The sequence below is a fragment of the Desmodus rotundus genome, chromosome 5 (assembly GCF_022682495.2).
Source record: "Desmodus rotundus isolate HL8 chromosome 5, HLdesRot8A.1, whole genome shotgun sequence".
Taxonomy (NCBI): Eukaryota; Metazoa; Chordata; class Mammalia; order Chiroptera; family Phyllostomidae; genus Desmodus; species Desmodus rotundus.
The window spans coordinates 91,140,831-91,166,033 of NC_071391.1; the positions used below are offsets into that span (position 1 = coordinate 91,140,831).

The 25,203-nt window shown below is 36.4% G+C and overlaps 1 protein-coding gene across 9 annotated transcripts in view; it reads right to left on the reverse strand.

Moving 5' to 3' along the window:
• The window catches only part of ARHGEF12 (Rho guanine nucleotide exchange factor 12), a 278,370-nt gene that overhangs the window by 73,813 nt on the left and 179,354 nt on the right, over nucleotides 1–25,203 (reverse strand). For 7 of the 9 annotated variants that reach the window (XM_024569579.4, XM_024569576.4, XM_024569577.4 and 4 more), the window contains 11 exons: nucleotides 24,920–24,994; nucleotides 22,230–22,322; nucleotides 20,600–20,710; nucleotides 20,210–20,308; nucleotides 6,896–6,938; nucleotides 6,491–6,596; nucleotides 5,948–6,085; nucleotides 5,408–5,440; nucleotides 5,032–5,146; nucleotides 4,069–4,174; nucleotides 2,522–2,734 (listed from right to left, as the gene is read on the reverse strand). In XM_024569579.4, the coding sequence (XP_024425347.2) occupies nucleotides 2,522–2,734; nucleotides 4,069–4,174; nucleotides 5,032–5,146; nucleotides 5,408–5,440; nucleotides 5,948–6,085; nucleotides 6,491–6,596; nucleotides 6,896–6,938; nucleotides 20,210–20,308; nucleotides 20,600–20,710; nucleotides 22,230–22,322; nucleotides 24,920–24,994 (1,132 nt within the window). The remainder of the gene's footprint in view (nucleotides 1–2,521; nucleotides 2,735–4,068; nucleotides 4,175–5,031; nucleotides 5,147–5,407; nucleotides 5,441–5,947; nucleotides 6,086–6,490; nucleotides 6,597–6,895; nucleotides 6,939–20,209; nucleotides 20,309–20,599; nucleotides 20,711–22,229; nucleotides 22,323–24,919; nucleotides 24,995–25,203) is intronic. The other 2 variants (XM_024569580.4, XM_024569578.4) reach the window with 1 other exon arrangement.

Below are 25,203 nucleotides of genomic sequence, written 5' to 3' on the forward strand. Positions count from 1 at the left end.
TTATAGATATAATAATTTATTTTTCCAAGTATACTGTCTAATGTAAGAGGTATTTTTTCAAGTGCTTGTCTATTATCAAAATTATTATTTTCTGCTAGTTTTTCTGTTCTTTTCATGTTCCCTTTTTTATACCACTAATATGCTTGGCATTATATATTACTTTAGATCTTGACTCTAACAAGCACATTTTTCCAAGAGTCAATAATGCTGCTCATATTTATAAATATAAGCCCTGACAGATGATTTGGCTTTCTTTTGCTGCTATTTGTTAGTAGATCCATTTCTGTTGGAGTTTTCTGAGCAGGGTGAGTCCCTAGCATGCCTACTGTTAGGCTTTAGGCCCCCAAATGCTAGAACTCCAGGACAATCATATCATGGAGAACTTAATTTTCTCTTTACAATTCATTCAACTTCCCTAAAACAGAGCACACTCATTTTCTTCTGGTACATAAATGAGAGAGTACTTATATTTTATAATGCAAGGATCAGAAGCTGCTGACATAATTGTTTTGATTACAGACTTTCAATTTATTCATTATTTTCAACTTTCCTTCTTATTCATGTACTCCATACATGCATGTTCTGAGACTGAAGTCTCAACAGGCTTCTAATGGGCAGACTGGCTCCCACCTTGAACTTCTTGAACAAATTTTGGACTCCAGTTTCCTTTATGTTGCTTTATCCATCAAACTACTACTGTCCTCTTTCAATCTCCCCAAAATTGTTAAAATCTCTTATTTGTTGATAACATCTTATCTTCCTCTACACACTTTCTCTTTATGGTTTTTGTTCGTTACCTATCATGTTTGTATTTCAGTAAGTTATAGGACACATGAATTAATGTATGTACATAATCCAACATCTTCAGAATTCTCTCTCAGACAAAATCTCTAGATTTTTCTCCAAATGTCACCCATACTTCTTTGTCTTAAATAAAAACCTGCCTACCCCATGAGGATGCTACTTCTTCTGTGACAGCCCTCTCAAATAGAGACTTATGTTTCTGTCATACACTAAGTACTTTAGGGTAGAGATGGGATGGACAGCCTCCTTTTTCCTCAATACTATTTTTAAACCATTATCTAGGTGTGTTATAAAAATACCCTTGTTCCACTAAGACCTTCATTGTCTAGATATTATCACATGTTCTCCTTCCTTACAACAATCATCTAGTAACACTGAACCTTTGGCAGCTGGCTCAAAGTTTTCTTCTTAATGCTCGTATCACACAAGGTAACCTCAAAACCCATATACATATTAAGCTATTCAAACTCCTGTCTCCTTGTTTCCTCACCTTCCTCATCTGACAACTTCCTCAATGCCACCTCAGTAGACACTCCCACAGCTTTATCACTTTCTCATTTATCTTGACATCACCAGAAACTGAACTGCCTCCCAAATCACTAATAAAGATAGGCATTCCCTGTTCCAAATAAAACCACCTATTCTCTCACCTCACTTGCTTATAATGGGTTAAGAAACCCCTTATAACAAGTAGAAAGAAATATGCTAATAAGCTCTTTTCCCAATTATCTACAATTACTTCACATCTTTCTTTAAATCCCCTTGTTCTTTTCACCAAAGCCTCACTCTTAGGTAATAACCTTATCTTTCACATATACTCTGCATCTCATCTCTTTCTTTTTCAAAACTTTGTTCTACTGGTTATATAGTTTATTTCTTGCATCTTCAACTTTGTCCTCACAACTGGTTTCCACTTAGCATTTAAAAAACATTTCTAGTATCTCTCATTTTTAAAGTCTTCTTTAGATCTCTCACATCCCTAACCACTGACCAGTCCCCTCAATACTCACTTTACCTTCCTCTGTTGTATTTAGCACAATTTGAATTTGTGTTTGTTTGTGTATGTATGACTATTTCCCCATGAGACTAAGCTAAGACCTCTTGTGGGGAAAGAATCTATGTATAATTATTGTATGCTAACATCAGTTATGAAGCTCAATAAGTATTTTTTGAATGGATGAGAACTTAAAAATTATCATTCATGCAGATTTTTCACTAGTTCTAAAATATTAAAAAAATGTTTTTTCACCAATAACTTTATTGATTTGGAGATTTTGAGTATGTCAGCTATATTCCACATGGTATAACATTGATTGTTCTCAATTAATGTCTCCGTTTGATCACTATCAACTTCAGGTGGTCTACTGGAGCAAGAAATCTCTAGCACGAAACCTCGCAAACCTCTTTTGACACATTCGATCAGTCACAGCACCTTCTCCACACACTGCACAAATCCTTTTTTTTTGCCTTTCAGTTGTTTTTATCTTTCTTTTTTTAAAATTTTTACTGTTATTCAATTACAGTTGTATGCCTTTTCCCCCCATCCCTCCACCCCACCCCAGCTGAACCCACCTCCCTCCCCCACTTCCACCCAAAATATTAAAATTTAAAACTAAATTGAACTGGAATTCAGTCTTGATTAAAATAATCTGCCACTCTATTTCTTAGTTGTTTTATTGTTTTAAAATCTCGATAGTTAAATTAAACTACAGCTCACCCATGTCATTATCTTTCCCTCCTTCCTGGAAAAGAGTGGCCACTGAAGCCATAGAAGACATGGAATTGGCTGGCAGGTATCCAATGTCTGATCCTTCACTTGCTAACCCACTCTGGCGCAACTTAGCAGAGTCCTGAGGTTCAGGGCTCACAGATGAGGGTGTGGATAAATGCTTAGGGTAGCGCTGCTTCTGTAGTTCCATGGCTCTGCCAACTGAACAGAAAAAAAAGGTCAAAAATTTGTGTTTCAAAACAGCTTAAAAAAGATGATCTAAAAGATCTGGAAAAATGTCTAAAATCAGGTAGGCCCTAGAAAAATATAAGGTTAGTTATTACACATAGTGAGAAAGAAAGGAAAGAAAGAAAGAAAAATGAGAGAAAAAGGCAAAGGAAGGTGGAGGAGGGAAGAAGGAGATGGAAGATGAATAAAAAGGAGAGGTATGGTGGAAGATGAGGAGGAGAAACAGGAGGTAAAAAAGATGAGTCATGAGAAAAGGAGATGAGGAGAGCAATTGTAGGAGGGGGAAGAGGTAATGCTGATAAAGACAGATAGATGCATATGGAACTGTGCCCATTTGTAAGAGTGATGAAGCATTTTGGCTCTGTGAGCTATTAGAAGCTTCCCATTTGTCTCTAACACTCACAGCTTCATCATTACAACATGCCTCACAGACCATCCAGACGAATCCTTATTCTGCTCATTATCCCTGTGCACATCAGTCACAAGAAGCTAAAACCTTTCAGGTCATCCATCCTCCACAGCACTGCACATCCTCACACAGCTTTATACATCATTAATCCTAAAATTCTTCCTTCCTTAATTCCAAAAATTCTTTTCTTCTGTATCCCTTGGAACTCTTGGTCAGCATATGTGAAATGCTCCATCTTCTCAGTGTTTCTCAACAAAGGTACTAATGGCATTTGAGTGAGAATTCCTCATTGTGAAGGACATTTAGTATCACTATATTGCAATACCATCCCCACTACAACCATGCCAACATATTCAAACGTGGTATTGCCTAAGTTATAGACCACTACATAAACTAGTTTCCTCCCCATAGGACCACTATTCCTATTTCTCCTGTAGCCTCTTCTAGTGGGCTGATCTCTCTTCATTAAACCAGAGGGTAGAGGGAGATAAGAAAACAAAGCACAATTGAGAGATGAAAAACTGTGGAATTAAGGAAAGAGTAATATATGTATAAAAAGATTAAACAAAGTATGGTGGAGAGATCCAGGCACATATTTATTTTTTTTAATTTAACAATCAGAACTTGAATACAAACAAAATGAGAACAGGTAAATAAGTTTTATCATGGATAACCGATGGAATGCTCTACTGCCATTAAAGAAGATGTTTATAACAATTATATAGCCACATGGAATAATTTAGTTCAGTTCTAACACTGAATGGAAGCAAGGCATATTGGAAGTTCAGTGGAATCATGACAAGAACATCTATTTCCAACAATTCATTCTAGCTAAATGAGCCTCTGATAAAAGGAGGCATGGAATGGTAGGAATGCAGCATTTCAAACTTCAACATACTTGCACTGTTGTCATGACGGCTTGGCCTCCGTGGGGGTCCCAGGATGCTGGAGAATCCTCTTCGCTTCCCTTTCTCTTCGCCTTCCCTATCTTTCTTCATGGTTTGCTAGAGTCAAGGTACAATCAAAGAGATAAGAGATACATAACAAAGTAGATTTATTTTGTTGCTTTCAAGTACAGAAATGCAATTCCATTATCATTTATAAGAAATTAGTTAAATGTAAATGAAAGACACACACACACAAAATACTCCTTAGAAACTAGCACACACTACTGTGTATACATCAAACTTAGATATCTGGGGGGAGGTAGAAGAGGGTGCAGTGTGGCTAAATGGAGATAAAAGGAGACGACTTGGAGTGATGAACACACAATACAGTATGTAGATGATGTTTTATAGAACTGTATACCTAAAACCTATGTAATTTTATTAACCAATGTTCCCCCAATAAATTCAACTAAAAAAACTAAAGATATTTTTAAAATTCTGGAAAATAAAAAGGTAGTTACATAACATCTTTGCTGGGAACTTGTTCTAAATGATTAATTTATCCATTGAATAAATATTTACTAAGCTCATAACATGTGAAGGCACAATGCTAAACCCTGGGGATATAATGATGAAGGCGTTGCCGGTCTTTATAGAGCTTTACAATCCAACTAAAATTAAATGGAAACACAGGTAGTTGCAACTGGACAGGTACCACAAAAGAAAAGGCCATTACAGAGTTGGGGATAGCACTCTGTGTAAATTGCTATTTTCACTTTTCATATTGTCTAGTAATTAGTTCATATGTCTGGATTTCTCACTAGATTTTGAGTTTCTTGACAACAGGGGCCATATCTCATACCTATCAGTGTGTCTACCACTAATATGCTGAGAGAGTAAAGAAGAAGGAAAGCACTGAACTAAATGTAAAAAAGCACAGAACACTAAACACACTGTCATTCTTCCAGTCTTACTTTGATTTTTGGAAGGAATCCAATCCGACCCCGTTTATGCTCCAAATTTCGAGGTTCTTTCACTTTTACTCCCAAATGCTTCATGTACATGAAAATAACATACTGCATTGTTGAACTAGAGGAGAATGGATTAGGTAAAATAAGACTTCTGAGAAAGGAAGATGGGTAAAAATAAAGATTGCAAATGACTTCAAAACCTCAATGATGGAATTCTTAGGATTTATTCAAGACACTACAATATTAGTCAAATAAAATATAGGCCACCAGAGGGAGACAGTTTATACCTTTTAAGTTAAAAGAAAAAATATGTAATTTAGGACTGACAAAAGATAGTTTTTTTCTTGTTCTTAGAATTCTAGGAAAAAAGTTGTATTACCTCTTATCTTCTTCTATAGCCTGAGCAGTCATCCTAAAAATAAAAACATTTAAAAACAAAATATTAAAGTTTAATAAGAGTTGTATTAAACCCAGACACCTGAAAGAAAAGAACACAGCTGAATGCTTTGGGAGCCACACTAAAATCTCTGTCACATGGAATATAGTTGGAAAAAAACTCTAATCCCTAAAGGAAGTACATGTTTTTCACTCTTATATTATTAACTGTAAATGTTTTATAGAAAGAACTATTTCCAAACCTTATAAATTTAAATTAATGAAAGTATTCTACCTGCTTTTGGTCAGTTAGAAATTTTGTAGTTACTCATTTTGTTAATATCCAGAAAAAGAAACTCAAGAACTTTATTTAAAATAAAATATTAGCAATAATAAAAAATTCTAGTTTCTCAAGTATTATGACAAATAAATAGCTCCACATACCTACTGTGACACCACCCCCTCTAAATTTGTTCATAGTGTACTTTCAGCATAATAAGCATCCTGGAAGAGGGGCATTTCTACATATACTTGTATTACTTACAACACTTCTTCAATTTTGGCAACAATCTGTTCTGCACATGCCCGTTCCTTCTCCAAAGTTACCCGGTCCTTGTCTCGCTCTACATCAAGTTTAGTCAGTTCGCTTTCAGCCAAGGTCAGCCCCATGCTCCGTTTCTGCCTAAAGGAAATAAGAAGAATTTCCTGAGGGAGCCTAAAGAAAATCTATCTCCCTCAGCAAACTTTCCATAGCAATGACTTTCTAGTAACTGGAAAATGTCACAGTTTTTTATTTTAGAACACCATGTCACCTAGGACACCACAGGAAAAAAACTCTAAGAGGCAATCACTTAACAGAAAAACATGTCCTGAAGGAACACACTGAATACTGAACTCAAATGCTAAAATCATATGGAATGGGAACTATGAACTCTCTACCACTCCAACACTTTGAATCCAGATGTTCATTATATTTTAATAACAGTGATAAAGATCGTATGCTCAGTCAAGGATTTAATGCATTAACTTTCCTACCTACAAAAACTCCAGAATAATCCTATCAGCTTATATCTATCACCAAGCTTACCGGAAATCTTCTAAGTGCCTCTGAATTTCTGGGTGGACTCTTTCTTGCACACTTTGAATATAGTGGCGATGCAGATCCTCAGGAATAAGCTCAGGTCGTCTTTTCTCTACAAAAAAAAAAAAAAAAAAAAAAAAGAAAGGGAAAGAATTACTTGATTTAAAGGTATAGTCTGTGCATTATAACTGGCAACGTATCAATGTCATTTGATGTAAACTTATCTTGGGGTAAGGCAAAGAGAAATTCTTCAATTCAGTTCATGTATTTCATCTCAGAATTCAGATTTCATTTACCCTTAAATGCAGGTGACCTACTAGTCACCACATGACACATAAAACCTTTAGAGATCAGCTAAGGAACATAACTATAAAGATATAATTCTCCGGGATATGGGTCCTCCGAACTTACCTAGATCTACTGATATTTCATCAGGAACAGAAACTTTCAGGTGCTAAAATAAAAATACAAACAAAAAGTGAGACAGCACTAACGACTCTTCAAGATGTATATAAGTACCTGTATAAAGTAAAGAGGTAGAACTTGGATAGTTATTTTGATAAGCATATTAATGTATAACTAATTTACTAGGTTCTGCCAACCCAAATTTCACAGCTTTGGCATGTCCTATTGTTTAAACTTGAAAATAAGTCCTTTCCCAGATCAGTGGCCTGGGCGTCCACACCTGAAACCCCGGTTGGGCATGCACTCTGATCAGTGGCCCGGCTGCTCGGGCGCACAGGCCCAAAGCCAGGGATTGCTGCACAACCCAATAAACGGCATGGCTACCTGTGGGCGACCACACCTGAAGCACCGGGTCTGAACACCTCCCACATAGCCGCTGCACACAGAGCTCTACAGGGCCTACTCACTCTCTAAGAGGAAGGTAGAATGCCCAGCAGAGGAGAAGTGCAGGGCTAGGGGAGACTGCAGTCCCCGGAAAGACTTGACCCACTAGAGGGCTGAACTACCGTGAAGCAGCACGCAGAGCCCCTAGCATCAATATATTGAAGAGCAAGAAGGTAGAGTGTCAGTTGCCCCTAATTGGTGCAGACCAAGGACAACACAACTGGTGGACTAAAGGCCTAGGGGGGAGCAGAAGGACCCTGAGGAACTGGACTGGAGGCTGGACAACAGCAAAGAGTGTGGCTCAGGAAGGGAGAAAAGTGAAAACAATCCCTCCACCCACCCCCTCCAGTTTCACAGACAGGAAGACCAGCAGAAGTGACCTGACCAGTATAAAGCCAGCAGAAGAGTTTCTTTTTTCCTTTACCCCTAAATTCCTTCTTCCTTTCTCTCCTTTCTTTTTTTAACTCCTTCTTGCTTCCTTCCTTCACTTTTTTATTCCTTCTTCATGCTTTCCTTTCCTTTTCTGTTCCTTTTTCCTTCCTTCTCCATTTCCCACAGGTGCGAAAATAAAATCTGGAGCTCTGAAGAGACCAGAGTTACACCTTGTTAGACCCATAAATGTCAGCTCAAGACAAGTGACTCAGGGGATTAAGGAGACAGCACCACTGAATCCCACTGGCATTCTACCATAGAAGTTCATACCATAAACCCAGGGAGTCAGAATAGATCAATTTGAGAAGCAGAGGATAACAAGAAGAGTCTCACAAACAATAACAAGACAAAGAAACAATCCCCAAATGAAAGGAAAGGAGGAAGGCTCAGAAAGAATGCTAACTGAAATAGAGGCAAGTCAACTATCAGATACAAAGTTCAAGGCAATGGTTACCAGGAAGCTCACTGAGCTCACAGAGAATTACCAGAAACTACAGGGAAACCACAATGAACTCCCTGAAAACTGTATCAACATGAAAAAGGAAATAGAAACTATCAACAAGGGCCAAGAGGAAATGAAGAATACAATTTCTGAACTGAAGAACACAGTAGAAGGAATCAAAAGCACGCTCGATTAAGCAGAGGATCAGATCAGCGAGCTGGAAGACAAAGTAGAAAAAAACACCCAGAAAAGCAAGAAAAGGAAAAGAGGCTCAGAAAAAATGAACAGGGATTAAGACAAACGTAGGACAACATGAAACGTAATAATATCCGTATAATAGGGATACCAGAAAGAGAAGAAGATGACCAAGGGATAGAAAAGCTGTTTGAAAGAGTAGTGATGGAAAATTTCCCTAATCTGATGAGAGAAAAAGTCACAAAAATCCAGTAAACACAGAAAGTCCCAAGCAAGAGGAACCCAAAGAGGCCCACAGCAAGACACATCATAACTGAAATGGCAAAATTCCAAGACAAAGAGAGGATCGTAAAGAAAGCAAGGGAGAAATAGGAAGTAACAAACAAAAGTAGCCCCAATAAAGTTATGAACTGACTTCTCAATGCAAATGCTCCAAGTCAGAAGAGAATGGCAAAAAATATTCCAAGTAATGAGAACCAGAGGCCTGCAACCAAGGATACTTTACCCAGCAAGGCGCTCAATCAAGATAGAAGGCTAAACAAAGAGCTTCCCAGACAAAAGAAGTCTAAAAGAATACAATTCCACCAAACCAGCTCTGCAAGAAATGCTAAAGGGACTGCTTTAGGAAAGGAAGGAAAAGAGAGAGAGGAACATAGTTACAAAAAAATGGCAAGGAATAAGTACCAATCAATAACAACCTGAAATGTAAATGGATTAAATGATCCAATGAAAAGACATAGAATAACTGAATGGGTAAGAAAGCATGACCCACACATATACTGCCTAAAAGAGACCGACCAGGACAAAAGACCTAACCAGAGTGAAAGGGAAGGGCTAGAAACAAATTTTCCAAGCAAAGGGACAGGAAAAAAGAAGCAGGGGCAGTAATACTCATATCAGTCAAAATAGACTTCCAAAGAAGGGCCATAAAGAGAGACCCAGAAGGTCACTTCATAATACTCAAAGGAAGAATCCACCAAGAAGACATAAACATTGTAAGTATATATGCACCCAACATAGGAGCACCCAAATATAGAGAAAATCTTGGAGGACTTCAAGATCGATATTGACAGCAACACAATTATAGTAGGGGTCTTTAACACCCCACTGTCAAAAATGGACAGGTCTTCCAAACAAAATATCAACAAAGATATTGTGTCACTGAACAATACCCTAGAGGAAATGGACTTAACTGATATATATATAGAGAGCTTTTCATCCCAAAGAAGCATAATACACATTCTTTTCAAGTGTATACGGAACATTTTCAAAGACAGATCACACGATAGGACACAAATGAAGCCTCAACATATTCAAGAAAATTGAAATCATATCAAGCATTTTCTCTGACCACAAGGGACTGAAACCAACCCCAAAGGAAAAAAACCCAAAACACTCAAAATCATGGAGACTGAATAGCGTGCTATTAAACAATGAATGGGTCAAGAACGAGATTAGGGAAGAAATCAAAGAGTTTCTGGAAACAAATGAAAATGACCTCACAACAACCCAAAAACGATGGGACACAGCAAAGACAGTTCTCAGAGGGAAGTTCATAGCAATACAGGCCTACCTTAAAAAGATAGAAACATTTCAAACAAACGACCTAACCCTGCACCTACAAGAACTTGAGGAATAACCACAAAGACAGCCAAGAGTAAGTAGAAGGAAGGAAATAACCAAGATCAGAGCAGAGTTAAATGACATAGAGACTAAAAGCACAATTCTAAGGATCAATGAATCCAGGACCTGGTTCTTTGAAAAGATAAACAAAGTCGACAATCCCTTAAGCAGACTCATCAAGAAAAAAAAAAGAGAGGATCCAAATAAATAAAATTAGAAATGAAAGAGGAGAGAATACAACTGATATTACAGAAACACAAAGGATTGCAAGAAATTACTATGAAGAACTGTATGCCAAGAGATATGAAAACCTCGGTGAAATGGACACATTTCTAGAAATATAGAATCTTCCAAAACTGAATGAAGAAGCAAAAAACCTGAACAGACCAGTAACAGCAGACGAAATTGAAGCAGTCATTAAAAAACTCCCAACACACAAAAGCCCTGGACCAGATGGTTTCACAGGAGAATTCTACAAAGCCTTTAAAGAAGAGGTAACCCCATCCTTCACAGACTATTTGAAAAAATCCAAACTGATGGAAGACTCTCAAACTCTTTTTATGAAGCCAGCATCATCCGAACCCCAAAAACAGATAAAGACACAAAGAAGAAAGAAAACTTCAGGCCAATATTGCAGATGAACATAGATGCTAAAATTCTCAAAAAAATATTGGTAAACCCCATCCAGCAATACATTAAAAAGACCATACACCATGACCAAGTGGGATTCATCCCAGGGATACAAGGATGCTACAATATTTGCAAATCAATAAACATAATACATCACATAAACAACAGCAAAGACAAAAATCACATGATCTTATAAATAGATGCGGAAAAAGCATTTGATAAGATACAGCACCCATTTCTGATAAAAACACTCAGCAAAGTGGGAATAGAGGGAGCATTCCTCTACATAATAAAGGCCATATATGAGAGACCTACAGCCAACATCATACTCAATGGACAAAAACTTAGAGCTTTCCCACTAAGATCAGGAACAAGGCAAGGATGCCCTCTCTCACCACTCCTATTCAACATAGTATTGTAAGTCCTAGCCACAGCAATCAGACAAGAAAAAGAAATAAAAAGCATCCAAATTGGAAAGGCGGCAATGAAACTGTCACTGTTTGCAGATGACATGATAGTGTACATGGAAAATCCTATGGACTCCACCAAAAAACTACTCGACCTAATAAATGAATTTGGCAAGACAGCAGGACACAAAGTCATTTTCAGGACACTCAGAAATCAAAGCCATTCCTGTATACCAACAATGAAACTACCAAAACAGGTATCAGGAAAAAAAAATCCGATTTGATATGGCAACAAGAAAAATAAAGTACCTAGGAATAAACCTAACCAAGGAGGTAAAAGATCTGTACTCAGAAAACTACACAACACTGAATAAAGAAAAGAAGGAAGACACAAACAAATGGAAGCATGTACCATGCTCATGGATTACAGGAATTAACATCATCAAAATGGCCATACTACCCAAAGTGATTAATAGATTCAATGCAATCTGTATGAAAGTACCCATGACATATTTCACAGATATAGAACAAACATTTCAGAAAGTTATATGGAACCATAAATGACCCCGAATAGCTGCAGCAATTTTGAGAAAGAAGAACAAAGTAGGAGGGATCACAATACCTGGTATCAAACTGTACCACAAGGCCACTGTAATCAAAACAGCCTGGTACTGGCATAAAAACAGGCACATAGACCAACTGAACAGAAGAGAGCACCCAGAAATAAACCCAAGCCTTTACGGTCAATTGATATTTGACAAAGGAGACAGGAGTATAAAAAGGAGCAAAAATAGCCTCTTCAACAAATGGTGTTGGGAGATGTGGACAGCTACATGCAAAAAACTGAAACTCGATCACCAACGTACACCATACACAAAAATAAATTCAAAGTGGAAAAAAGACTTAAATATAAATCGTAACACCGTAAATGTTTCCTAGAGGAAAACATTTGCAGGAAAATCTCAGACATTCCACGCAGCAACATCCTCACAGACATGTCCCCTAAAGGAAGGGACATAGAGGAAAGAATAAACAAATGGAACCTCATCAAAATAAAAAGCTTCTGCAAGGCTAAAGAAAACAGCACCAAATTACAAAGAGAACCAACAGTATGGGAAAACATAATTGCTAATGATACCTCAGACTAGGGCCTGATCTCCAAAATTTATAAAGAACTCACACAACTGCACTCCAGGATGACAAACAACCCAATTAAAAAATGGGCAAAGGACTTGAACAGACACTTCTCCAAGGAAGACATACAGAGGGCCCAGAGACATATGAAAAGATGCTCAGCATCACTAGCCATCAGAGAGATGCTAATTAAAACCACAATGAGGTACCATCTCACACCAGTCAGAGTGGCCAACATAAACAAATCCACAAACAAATGTTGGAGAGGATGCGGAGAAAAGGGAACCCTAGTGCACTGTTGGTGGGAATGCAGACTGGTGAGGCCACTGTGGAAAACAGTATGGAATTTCCTCAGAAAACTAAAAATGGAACTGCCCTTTGACCCAGCAATTCCGCTGCTGGGATTATACCCTAAGAACCCTGAAACACCAATCCAAAAGATCCTGTGCACACCAATGTTCATAGCAGCACAATTTACAATAGCAAAGTACTGGAAGCAACCTAAGTGCCCATCAGCAAACGAGTGGATCCAAAAACTATGGTATATTTACACAATGGAATTCTCGCAGCAGAGAGAAAGAAGGAGCTTATACCCTTTGCAACAGCATGGTTGGAACTGGCGAGCATTATGTTAAGTGAAATAAGCCAGATGGTGAGGGACAAATACCATATGATCTCACCTTTAACTGGAACTAAATAGAAGAAAAAAGGAAACAAAATATAACCAGAGACATTGAAGTTAAGAACAATGTAACAATGGGCAGGGGGGAGTGGGGAGGGGACAGTGAGGAGAGGGGATTACAGGAAGTACTATAAAGGACACATGGAGAAAATCAAAGGGAAGGGTGGAGGTGGGGGAAGGAGGGGGGTTCAGTTGGGGTGGGGCGGAGGGATGGGGAGAAAAAGCACACAACTGTAATTGAATAACAATAAAAAAATTAAAATTAAAAAGAAAGAAAGAAAGAAAAAAAAATACAAAACAAAACAAAAAACAACTATGGTACATTTACACAATGGAATTCTACGCAGCAGAGAGAAAGATGGAGCTTATACCTTTTGCAACAGCATGGATGGAACTGGAGAGCATTATGCTAAGTGAAACAAGCCAGGTGGTGAGGGACAAATACCATATGATCTCACCTTTAATTGGGACATAATCAACAAAAGACAAAAGCGAGCAAAATATAACCAGAGACATTGGAGTTAAGAGCAATCTAACAATAACCAGAGGGGAGTGGGGAGGGGACAGTAGGGAGACGGGATTACAGGAACTACTATAAAGTACCCATGGACAAAACGAAGGGGGAGGGTGGAGGTTGGGGAGGGAAGTGGGTTCGGCTGGGGTGGGGTGGAGGGATGGGGAGAGAAGGCAGACAACTGTAATTGAATAACAATAAAAATTTAAAAGAAAAAAGGAAATAAGCCCTTTCCTAAGGATCATGCCATAAAGAAAATATCTACAGCATTGACTAGATGACTAAAGGCTTCTGTGCCTATCTTACTCCTATTGGCTTTGGCTTTCTAGGATCATTGGTTAATAAAATTAGTCACTCATCATTTGAATTAAGAGGTAAAACCTATATGATATGTATATATTATGAAAAATTACTCATATATAACCATAAATTTTATTTGCTGTATGAGAGATACTCCCACTACAGACCATGATATTCCCAGTCACTTTCCTATGTAAATTTAAAGAACCCTCACAGTAGTCACATTCCCAATGAAAAGGTATTGGATGTAGATGTTGAGGGTTTGGTGTCTTAAATCTCCAGTAACCACCTACAGTATTTGTACTATTAAACTAATTAAAGTTACTGTGTCAAAATTTAGTTTATAGGTAGGATTTCCCCCATAAGAACTGCAGTTTCTTGTCCAACTACCAGGCAGCTTCATTTTTCTTTCCATCAATTTGGGAAATGTTTTGAAAAATAATTATTTTTGCATTTACAGGAAACATCTTAACATCTGCATACTTACTTTGTATTATTGTATAACTACTTTAGTCATATACTTCCAGAATTTAAACAATTCCTTTAAAATCTGAACTTTTATATTTGAAAATAAGTCACTGTGAAGAACAGGGAAATAGATATCAAAGTTTTCTCTTTAACTGAGTTTGCCATGCCATTGTCAAATTTAACTGTCCTAACACTATTTCTAGCACAAATACAAAAATTATATAAATGTTCATTTCTTTATGAGGCTACTTATATGAAATAAATGTCTCCTGTGGCTTGAAAATAATTAGCAAATTCATCAAGGTTCTTATACTTTGATGTTAATAAACTTATAGATCAGTAGAAAAATATAAAGTTTTAACTTAGCATGGAGCTCCTTAAATGTGAAACTCAAATACAATTCAATATATTATCATATCTTCATGGAAGCAAATTATCTTAATAAGTGAAATGTATAATATTTTAAACAATAGCAATAAAATCAGAATCCTAATTAATTCATTTAAAAAATCTAATCCTGGAGGTGACAAAAGTAGGTATAAGATAAAAAGCTAGAAAGGCTGTACGGAAGTAAATTTTGTAGGGCAGTATAAGTCAAATTAAGGTGTTCGGACTTTTAAAATAAAAGAAACTACCACGAAAAAAAGAAAAAGAGTAACGTCAAAATCTGTGCAAACCAAATTAATTAGCACTATTCACAAACTGACACTAAAATAATAGAAATGTTGAGTTAAAAAGCATTTTGTAATTATGCTGAGTTGTTTATTTTTTTATGAAAAAATGTATTATAAATGTACAGGATATTGTTCAAAATTTTTTCAAAAAATAATCCGTATTTCTACCAATCTAGTGAAATGAAGTTTTAAAGAATTCTGTAAAAGAAATCTGCAATCTTTAGCCATACTATTTGTTGCTAAAGATACTGACAAAAATATTTGTATGTATTTTAGATGGATTTTGATAATTTTTTTTAAAGGTGTTATTTACTTATTTTTAGAGAGAGGGGGAGAAGACAGGGAGAAACATAGGGAGAGAAACATCAATGCGTAGTTGCCTCTAGCACACCCCCTACCCGGGACCTGGACTGCAACCCAGGCATGTGCCCTGACTGGGAATCAAACTGGTGACCCCTTGGTTCAGAGGCCACCACTCAATCCATGAGCCACACTAGCCAGGGCAACTTTTGATAATTTCTATATATGTAAAATACAATTGAAAACTTAGGCAGTAAGTGTTATTCTGTTTAATCTGACTGTACTTTTTTGATACTTGTGCCAACTGCTCCCTGCTTACAAAGTAAATTATTTAGACAGAAACAAAAATTGTTTCTGATAACTCTGTGTTCACTGTTACTTAACATTTGGTACTTCAGGTGCACTCAAATTGATTTTTTATTAAAATGAATTTTTCCAGAAGCATGAAAATTGACCAACTGGTTTCTAATTCTCAAGTACTATTTCATTTATTATTTAAGAACAGTGATTCTGCCAGGTTTTCTTATTTTTCATCAAGATACCATTCACTTATCTACCATCAGTGTGCAAAAACTGTAGGTATGTTTGACATTTCATCATTTCATATTCTAAATAGTCTGGGAAGTTCCTGGCAAGAAACTTTTAAGAAAAATATGCTGTATTGACTAAGATATTTTTAAAGTATATTTTATTGATTATGCTATTACAGTTGTCGCAATTTGTTTCTCCCTTTTATTCCCCTCCTCCCTGTACCCTCGCACCTCCCAGCATTCCCCCACCATCCTTAGTTCATGTCCATGTGTTGTACATGTAACTTCTTTGGATTCTCCATTTCCCATACTACTCTTAACACCTCCCCCCCGTCTACTTTGTACCTACCTATTATGCTTCTTATTCTCTGTACCTTTTCACCCTATTGTCTCTTTCCCTCTCCCCACGATAACCCTCCGTTTGATCTCCATTTCTGTGATTCTGTTCCTCTTCTAATTTGCTTAGTTCGTTTTGGTTTTTGTTTTTTAGGTTCAATTGTTGATAGTTGTGAGTTTGTAGTCATTTTACGTTCATATTTTTGATCTTCTTCTTTGCTTAGATAAGTCCCTTTAACATTTCATATGATAAGGGCTTGGTGATGATGAACTCCTTTAAGTTGACCTTATCTGGGAAGCACTTTATCTGCCCTTCCATTCTAAATGAAAACTCTGCTGGATAGAGTAATCTTGGATGTAGGTCATTGCATTACGACTTCAAATACTTCTTTCCAGCCCCTTCTTGCCTGCAAGGTTTTTTTTTTTTGAGAAGTTAGCTAATAGCCTTATGGGAACTCCTTTGTAGTAACTGTCTACTTTCCTTCTACTGCTTTTAAGATTCTCTCCTTATCTTTAATCTTGGGTAGTATAATTATGATGTGTCTTGGTGTCTTCCTCCTTGGGTCCACCTTCTTTGGGACTCTCTGGGCTTCCTGGAAATCTATTTCCTTCACCAGATTGGGTAAGTTTCCCTTCATTATGTTTTCAAATAAGTTTTCAATTTCTTACTCTCCCTCTTCTCCTTCTGGCATCCCCATGATTTGGATGTTGGAACGTTTAAAGTTGTCCCAGAGGTCCCTAAGCCTTTCCTCATTTTTTTTTTGAATTTTTATTTCTTCATTCTGTTCCAGTTGGATGTTCACTTCTTCCTTGTGTTCCAAATTGTTGATTTAAGCCCCAGTTTCCTTCCCTTCATTGCTGGTTCCCTGTATTTTCCTTTATTTCACTTTTCATAATCTTCATTTCTTCCTTCATTTTGCAACCCAGCTCAATAATTTCTGTGAGCATCCTGATTACCAGTGTTCTGAACTCTGCATCAGATAGGTTGTCTATCTTCTCATCACTTAGTTCTTTTTCTGGAGTTTTAATTTGTTCTTTCAATTGGGCCATATTTCTTTGTCTTGTTGCATCTGTTACCTGGAAAGGGGTGGAGCCTTAAGTATTTGCCAGGGCGGGGCAACCTCTTTGCTGTGTTGTGGCACTGTTTGTGGGGGAGGAGTCAGAGAGGCAGCAATGCTGCTTGCTTGGCTTTTGTCTCACTTTCTGTTACTTCCCTTGCTTCCCACAAGTAGTGCCCTTTCATGTGCTGATTCGCAGGTGGGTGGGTTTGTGTACATTTTAGGTTTCTGTGGGGCTCTCCAACAGACTCTTGTGTGAGACTGGGAGTTTCCCCCACCACTGCAATCCCCACAGATTTTTACAGCCTGGGGTTTTGAGTCTTTAGTTTCCCCATGCTGAACCCCTGGTTTCACAGTCTCTTGCTCCCCAGTTGTTCCTCCTGGCTTATCCACGTGCGAATGTGGGATCGTTCACATGGTCCATCACCTTGCCTTGCCATGTGTCCTCTCTGCCCCCATCTCTGTCCCTCCTACCAGTCTGGATGAATGTTTACTGTATTTTGTGGACTGTAAGACGCACCGGACCATAAGACGTTCCTAGGTTTTAGTGGAAAAAAATAGGAATAAAAAACCCCGCTCCACACCCCCCACCCCGCCCCACAAGCCAGGTAAGCTACATTCGGACTATAAGGTGCACCCCCCTTTCCTCCCAAATTTGGGGGAAAAAAGTGCATCTTATAGTCTGAAAAATATGGTTAACTCCTTGGTTGCTAGACTTCCATGCAGTCTGATTTTCTGGCGATTCTGGTTGTTCTTTGTTTTTAAATTGGTGTTATCCTTCTCTTGGTTGTATGAGGATGTTGGGGACCACTCTGTGTGGTTTCGGAGACTGTAGCTCCTTGAGAGCAAGCTCTGAAAGGGGCTGCTATGTCTCCCTGGAAAACCAGGTCATAACACAGGTGGCAGGTATGACTTGATTCTAACACTGAGGGTCCCATGGGAATCAGGCCTAAAATGGACATTTTTGTCCTTTGAAGCTGGCTCTGCTCAGCAATAAGCCCTGTCAGTATAACCCAGATGTTTTAGTTCAAGGCATAAGGAGCGAAACCCCCTATTTCATGGTACACGCCTTTACAGCCATCTGGCACCTGCATGTCTCTCAGACCCCAATCTGAAAAGATTTCTATGTTTCTTTCATTGTTAACTATAAATACTGTTAGTTTTTTATGACTGTAGCCTCTTGGACATTGATCAATAAGCTATGCATGTGTGCTGTATCCTCCTGCACTTCCCAACCCTAACAAAAGCGGTGTCAGAGAAGGGCTCAGGGCATTCTCCACTAGAGGGAATCGCCACCCCTTTTCCTGCTGGAGCAGTAAGATTGTGTCCGGGACGACTCTTTATTCTCATCTGCTGTGGCCCGGGGAACCTCACTGGCCAAAGTTCCCCTCACAAGGAAGAGAAGTGTTTCTGCCTACACCTTTATCTTGACCGGAACCCATCTAAGATATTTTTATCGTAGTTGAAATTTGTTGTGCTTATGAATCCAGTCCATCATATTTTACTTCTCAGATTTTGAAAATGAACATTTACATTATGCATGGTGAGCAAAAGGCAAAGTCCAAAAATCCAGGGAAAACTCTGTCTAATGGTCCAAATATCAATTTATGGATCAATTCTGTCCACAATCATTTTATTCCATAATTCCATTCCATAATTTTATTATTACCATACATAACTTTTTGTTTGTTTTAGTGCATGTATGTGGCAAAATAAAATGTAGGTATGCACCTATGTCATACCATCTAGTAAAAAAAAAAAAATGGAAAAATAAAAAAATGTAAGTGACTACTCTATGCTAGGATTTTTTCCCCTAATCCTTACCTGAGGAAAAGAGAGAGAGAGAGAAAGAAACATCAATTGGTGGCCTCCTGTACACACTGATCAGGGATTGAACCCGAAACCTAGGTAAGTACCCTGACCAGGAATCGAACCCACAACCTTTCAGTGCATGGGATCAGGCTCCAACCAACCGAGCCACAATGGTCAGCAACCAGAATTTATTAATATTGGGGAAACAGCAGTGAATAGACAGAATAAAAATATCTGCCCTGATGAAGCATATGTTCAGGGAAGAGTAGGAACACAAACAAAATAAATAAAGTTCTGTAGAAAAAAATAATAAGAAAGATAACATGAAGTGAAGGGGATCAAATTTTAAATAGGTTGGTCAGGGAAGGTCTCAATGAGAAGGTAATTATTTTCAGCAGTGTGTAGGCAACTTGTAAAGGAATACAAAGAAAGTGGGGATCTGGACAAAGAGATAGGGCCAAAATGTTTGTGTGTGTGTGTTCATTTGCTTTAAGATAGAACTAACAATGCATGCTAATGTAAATGATTCAACAAAAAAACAAAAACTGATGATGCAGGATAAAATGGGATATCATTTAAATAGCCTCTTTGAGTAAATATAAAGAGACATAATACACATGGTATGATGAAGGTAGGTGATGTATCTGTAGAAGTTCTCTTCTGTATAGTATTATATTTTAAATTTCTCAAAGAAAAACCATGTCATCAGCTGAGAAAAAGATAAGAGAGGAACTGATGGAAGTTTTAGGAGAATAGAGATATGAAACACTCACCTGGGAGAACTACAAATATGAAAGAACTAAGGACACGCACTACGATTATCCAGGAAGCATTAAGGGCTAAACTCTTATTTACATGACGGCAAAGCTAATAACAAAAATCTTAGTTTAAAAATCTATTAACATTTTGATTGGTAAAATAAAACACTATTATCATTTACTATCATTTATGTGAATAAGATCTTTTCTACCACTTTTACCTACAAACTTCAAAAAGGCCAACCAGAGTTCAATTATCCAAGTATTACCTTTTGGATCCTAATATATAAATATGTATCATTTGTGTTCTCTTTTTACTCCCTCATCCTAACCATAAATATGTATAAACCCAAATATACATGTATACATGCCTATCTCCTAATACCTACTTTGACAATTCATATGCCCATAACTAATTTAAATGATTAAAAATAACAGTCAAGTGTAATCACTAACTGACATATAATACAGAGCTCACAAAGCACAATAAAGCCCAAAAACATGGGAGTGGAACCTGGAAGTAGGAGGCCAATTATTCAATGTACTACAGCAAAGAGTTTAATATTATCTTGGTAACTTACTGCAGATCGATCCAGGAAGAACTGATGAAACTCAAGGAAGACACGACGAGTCTCCTTGGAATTGGTCTGTTTATAAAGGTCTGAATAGAGATAACAAAGCTGTAGTAAAGAAGAAATAGAAAAGATAAAGTGAGAAATTAAAAAAAAAACATAATCTGTTAGATTCTCATAAAGTATAAATGTTTGGAACAGGTAAGTCACCACAAACAGTCTAGTGACTATTATATAATGAAGTGTTAAAAAACAACATTTTAAGTATCTTTCGTGTTTATCCTTATATGTTTAGAAAACTGAAAGAAGTGTGTCCAGTTATCTTGCATAAGTGAAAAGTTTTATGGTTTATGAATCAATGAAAGAACCCTAAATTGGCTAAATTGTAAAATATATTACCAATGTCGCAGGGTCAAACTGTGAAACTACATGATGTAAAAATACAGCTAAGTGAGCGGGGCGAGATTTTAGCAGTTCAATGCTCTGGAAACAGCTGCACTGCCCATTGATCTAGAAAAAGAAATAATTATATGTCAATAACTCCATCACAAATGCTCAAAGATATCAAAATTTTACTTCGATCTACCCCCCAAAATTCAAGATTTAAAATATTTCACTAGAATGTATTAGCAACAGAGGCTATAGAATCTCTTCCTCTGAAATAAATAAACTCTTGGAAATAGGATGGAAGAATGTCCATCTTGGGAGAATTCAAGTTTAGAAGATGATTATCAAGGAGCTGAGATATCTATAAATCAGTATGCAAAAAACTAACAACACTTCTAATACTGTAATGAAAGGCTTTTTGCCCAATAATGAAATAGCCATTTTCCTTTTCTTTTGGGCTAATTGTAGAAATTGTGGTAGAAAATGGAATTGTATGATTTTAAGTAAGACACCACCTAGAATACTTGTATATTCCCTAACTACATTGAAAATAGAAAACAGTAATAGTTATAATAGAGGTAACTAGACTCACAATTTTCATATAATTTTTCACTTTTAAATAAGGGTGAGAATAAAGTTGATCTAAACAAACGATACTGATTCTACACCATCTCTTTCAGAAAATACAGGAGGTAACACTTCTTAATTAATTCAAAAAGGCTAGCACTACCCCACTATCAAAACCAAACAAAATAATTATCAAAAAAGAAAAAACAAAAAACTATACACCAATATTCCCCATAAACATAGACACAAAAGTCCTCAGCAAAATAATAGCAAATGGAATACAGCCACACATAAAAAGAAAAATACATTATGACCAGTTAGGGTATATCCCCAGAATCTAAAACTGACTCAACATGCTAATATCAACCCATGTAATTTATCATATTAGGAGACTATTATAATCATCTCATTCAATAAAATTCAGTATTCATTCATGATAAAAAACTTTTTAACAAACTAGGTAAAGAAGGAAACTTTCTTAACCTATAATAAAAAGTATCTACAAAAAAGCTACAGCTAACTTTATTATACTTTATGATGAAAGACTAATCTTTCTTCCTAAGATCAGTAATAAACCAAAGATGTTCTGCCTCCCCAATCCAATTCAACCTCATATGGAAATCTTAATCAGTGCAATAATAAAAGATAAACTAGAAACAAAAAAGCATTGTCTCTAATCATTCACAACATGGTTGTCTATGTAGAAAATCCCAAAAACTTTTTTAAAAAGCTCCTGGAAGTACCAAAGGCAAGAATCAAGCCTATCATATTCCTATATGCTATCAATAAACAACCAGAATTTCAAATAAAATAAAAAAACTTTACAGTAACACCTCCCTTAATCCAAATGAAGTACTTAGGTATAATTAATGACTTCTTATTAGTTTTAAAAGCAAAGTCATTTCTATCGTTTAAAGCTAAAATAAGCAACTAACCCATGCAACTAACCGATTAATCTTAGTTCTAAAATTTAGCTTCGAATCCTTAACAATTTAATGTCAATCTCCCAAAAGTGTTCATTTTTACAACAATCAAAACTCTCAAAAAACTAATGGGTTTTTAGAAAAAATATCACCTGTTCATGTTCGGTACCAAAATCATCATCCTCTGCTCCAATAATATGAGGTGCTGTATGGGTTGAGGGACTTCCGATAAGTGATTGAGTGTCCTGGTAATATTCAGAGAAAAGAAATGGAAAAATTATCTAGTCATCAAATTCAGAGACAGGATAAAGTGAAACCATCAAAAGATGTGGTTCACTAAACAGGTAGGATTTCTTTCTATTCATTTCCTTTATGCACTTTATTTTCAAAGAAGTGGTTATCAAATTTCAAGGCCATGAACCACTGTAGCAAAGAAAACTACTATAGTAATTTTTTTTTTCTTGTGGGGAAAATAATGTTTCCCCTAGAAATAAAAAACATTCTTTGCTCACTATACCCTTGGTTTTCTGATTCTAATCACTCTCTGTAGACTTCATTTATTATGTCATACAAACCTAACCTTGTTACGGAAAGAAAAAAATTAGCTTATTTTAAAAACTTAGATTTTAAAAAGTGAGTGAAGGCAACAGGACAACAGAAAAATGAGAGTAGAAGTGATAAGACAAAGTTAGTAGAGGTTAATACAAAGATTTCTATTAATATCACATATATATTGAAAACCATCACCAAACCCTATTTTTCATTTTTAATTCTTTTTTGGATTTGCATAATGCAAGGTTTTCCAACCCTGGCACTGTTGATATTTTGGGTCAGATAATTCTTTGTTGAGGGAGCTGTCCTGTGCACTGTAAGGTATTTAGCAGCATCCTTGCCTTCTACCCATCCACTAAATGCCAGTAACAGGCTCTCAGTCGTAACAGTCAAACATGTTTCCAAACACTGCCAAATGTCCCCAGGGGCAAAAAAAAAAATCACTCCTGGTCGAAAATCATTTGGCACAATGCAAAATAAAATTTGAAGTAATCACATAAAAAACTACGATAGAAGCAGATGACAAAAATTACAAAAATAAATGAACAGATCTCACTCCATGCAACAGATCATCCATTTGCCAACTCACAGAGTAAAATCAGCATGTAAAAGGCAGTGTAGAGGCATTAATGTATACTGTAAAAAATACAGGATGTCCGAAGACCACAAATACCAAAATCAGAGACCACAAGAGCATCAAGAGAAATAAAATTTGGAAAAATTAGAAAAGAATGAGTTTGGCTTAAATCTGGCAGCAGTTGAACATGTAAGATCTGTCTGTAGCTGAGCAAAGAGAGTGAGGCTATAATCATTTGGGACTCATTTGCAAATTAAACGGATCCAACAAATTATAAATTAAGTAAGTAATATGTAACTGTTGTTTTTCCTCCTTAAATGTTGTTCCAACACTATGTATTTGCATCTCTTAAACTTGATTTGGCCTTTTTTACTAATATTTTCAGAAACACATGTATTTTAATTTTTAATTTATTTTTATTGTATTTTTTCCATTACCATTTGTCCCCCTTATGCCCTGTCCTACTTTTACCCGCCCTGCAATCACTACACTGTTGTCACTGTCCATGAGTTCTTTTTCTTTTTTGCTTCTCCCCACCCGACCCCAAACCCCACCCCAGAGCTGTCACCCTGCTCTCCATGTATAAGTCTATCTCTATTTTGCTTGTTAGTTCAGTTTGTTCATTAGATTCCACATATGAGTGAAATCATATGGTATATGTCTTTCTCTGACTGGCTTATTTCCCGTAGCATAATGTTCTTCAGGTCCATCCATGCTGTTGAAAGAGTAAAGTTTTACTCATCTTTATAGCTGGGTAGTATTCCATTGTGGAAAAAAATTAGTTTTTAAAACCGAACATTTTAATAATTTAAGAAAAAAAATCAACTGTGAAACAATAAAAAGGCATACACAACAGTAGTAGTTAGACAACCTTTGATCTTATAGCTGATTTAACTTCCCTGATTTTTCTATATGTTCCAATAAACAGTGTATCATAGCATGATATTAAGCTTTTTACTATAAAGCTTTATATAATTCTAATTAAAATAATAAAATCAAAATGCTAAAAGTATATTTCCTCTTCTAAGTATACACCCAAAAGAACTGAAAGAACTTGAACAGATCTGTATAGTCATGTACATAGTAGCATTATTCATAACACCCAAAAGATAGAAACAAAGCATTCACTGATAAATGAATGGATAAAAAAAATGTGGCATATACATATGATGGATTATTATTCAGCTTTAAAAAGGAAGAAAATTCTGACACATGCTACAACATGGATGGACGTTAAAGACATTATGCTAAGTGAAACAGGCTGGTCAACAAAAGGACAAATATTATACAATTCTACTCATATGAGGTTTCTAGGGTAGTCAAATTCATAGACAGAAAGTGGAATGGTAGTTTGCCAGATGCTCTGAGGGAGAGGATAATCTGGAGTTAGTATTTAATGCGTACCAAGTCTTAGTTGTAAAAAGATGAAAAAATTTTAGAGATGAATGCTATAATGGCTGCACAACATGAATGTAACTTAATGCCAATGAACTGTATACTTAAAAATAATTAAGTGGTAAATTTTATGTTATGTATATTTTATGAAAAAATTAAACCACCTAATAATACTATGTAGTAGCTCTCCATTTATCAAAAATTTTACTAAGTTCCTTGAAAGCTTAAGCTTGCTCTCAAAATAATATATAAATAGCAGATATGTCTGTCACTTTAAGTATAAGGAAAATGCTATCTCTTTATAGATTTCACACTCACAGTGTCCTGAATTACTTCATTTTTCTCTAGGTTTTCCTCTAGATAAATCTTCTCTTTCTGGCCACTCTTAGGACTCTATTTAAAAAAAAAAAAAAAGATATTCAGTTCATTTCAACAGGCTCACCAAAAAAAAAAAAAAAAAAAAAAAAAAAAAGTGTGTGGAAAAATAATCTTCTGAACTTCATATATATATTTAAGACTACTAAATATCTTTCGTATAATACCTGGCTCTGCTATTTTGTTCCTGACTTTAGCAGATCAATTATTCTCTCAGCTTTTACAGT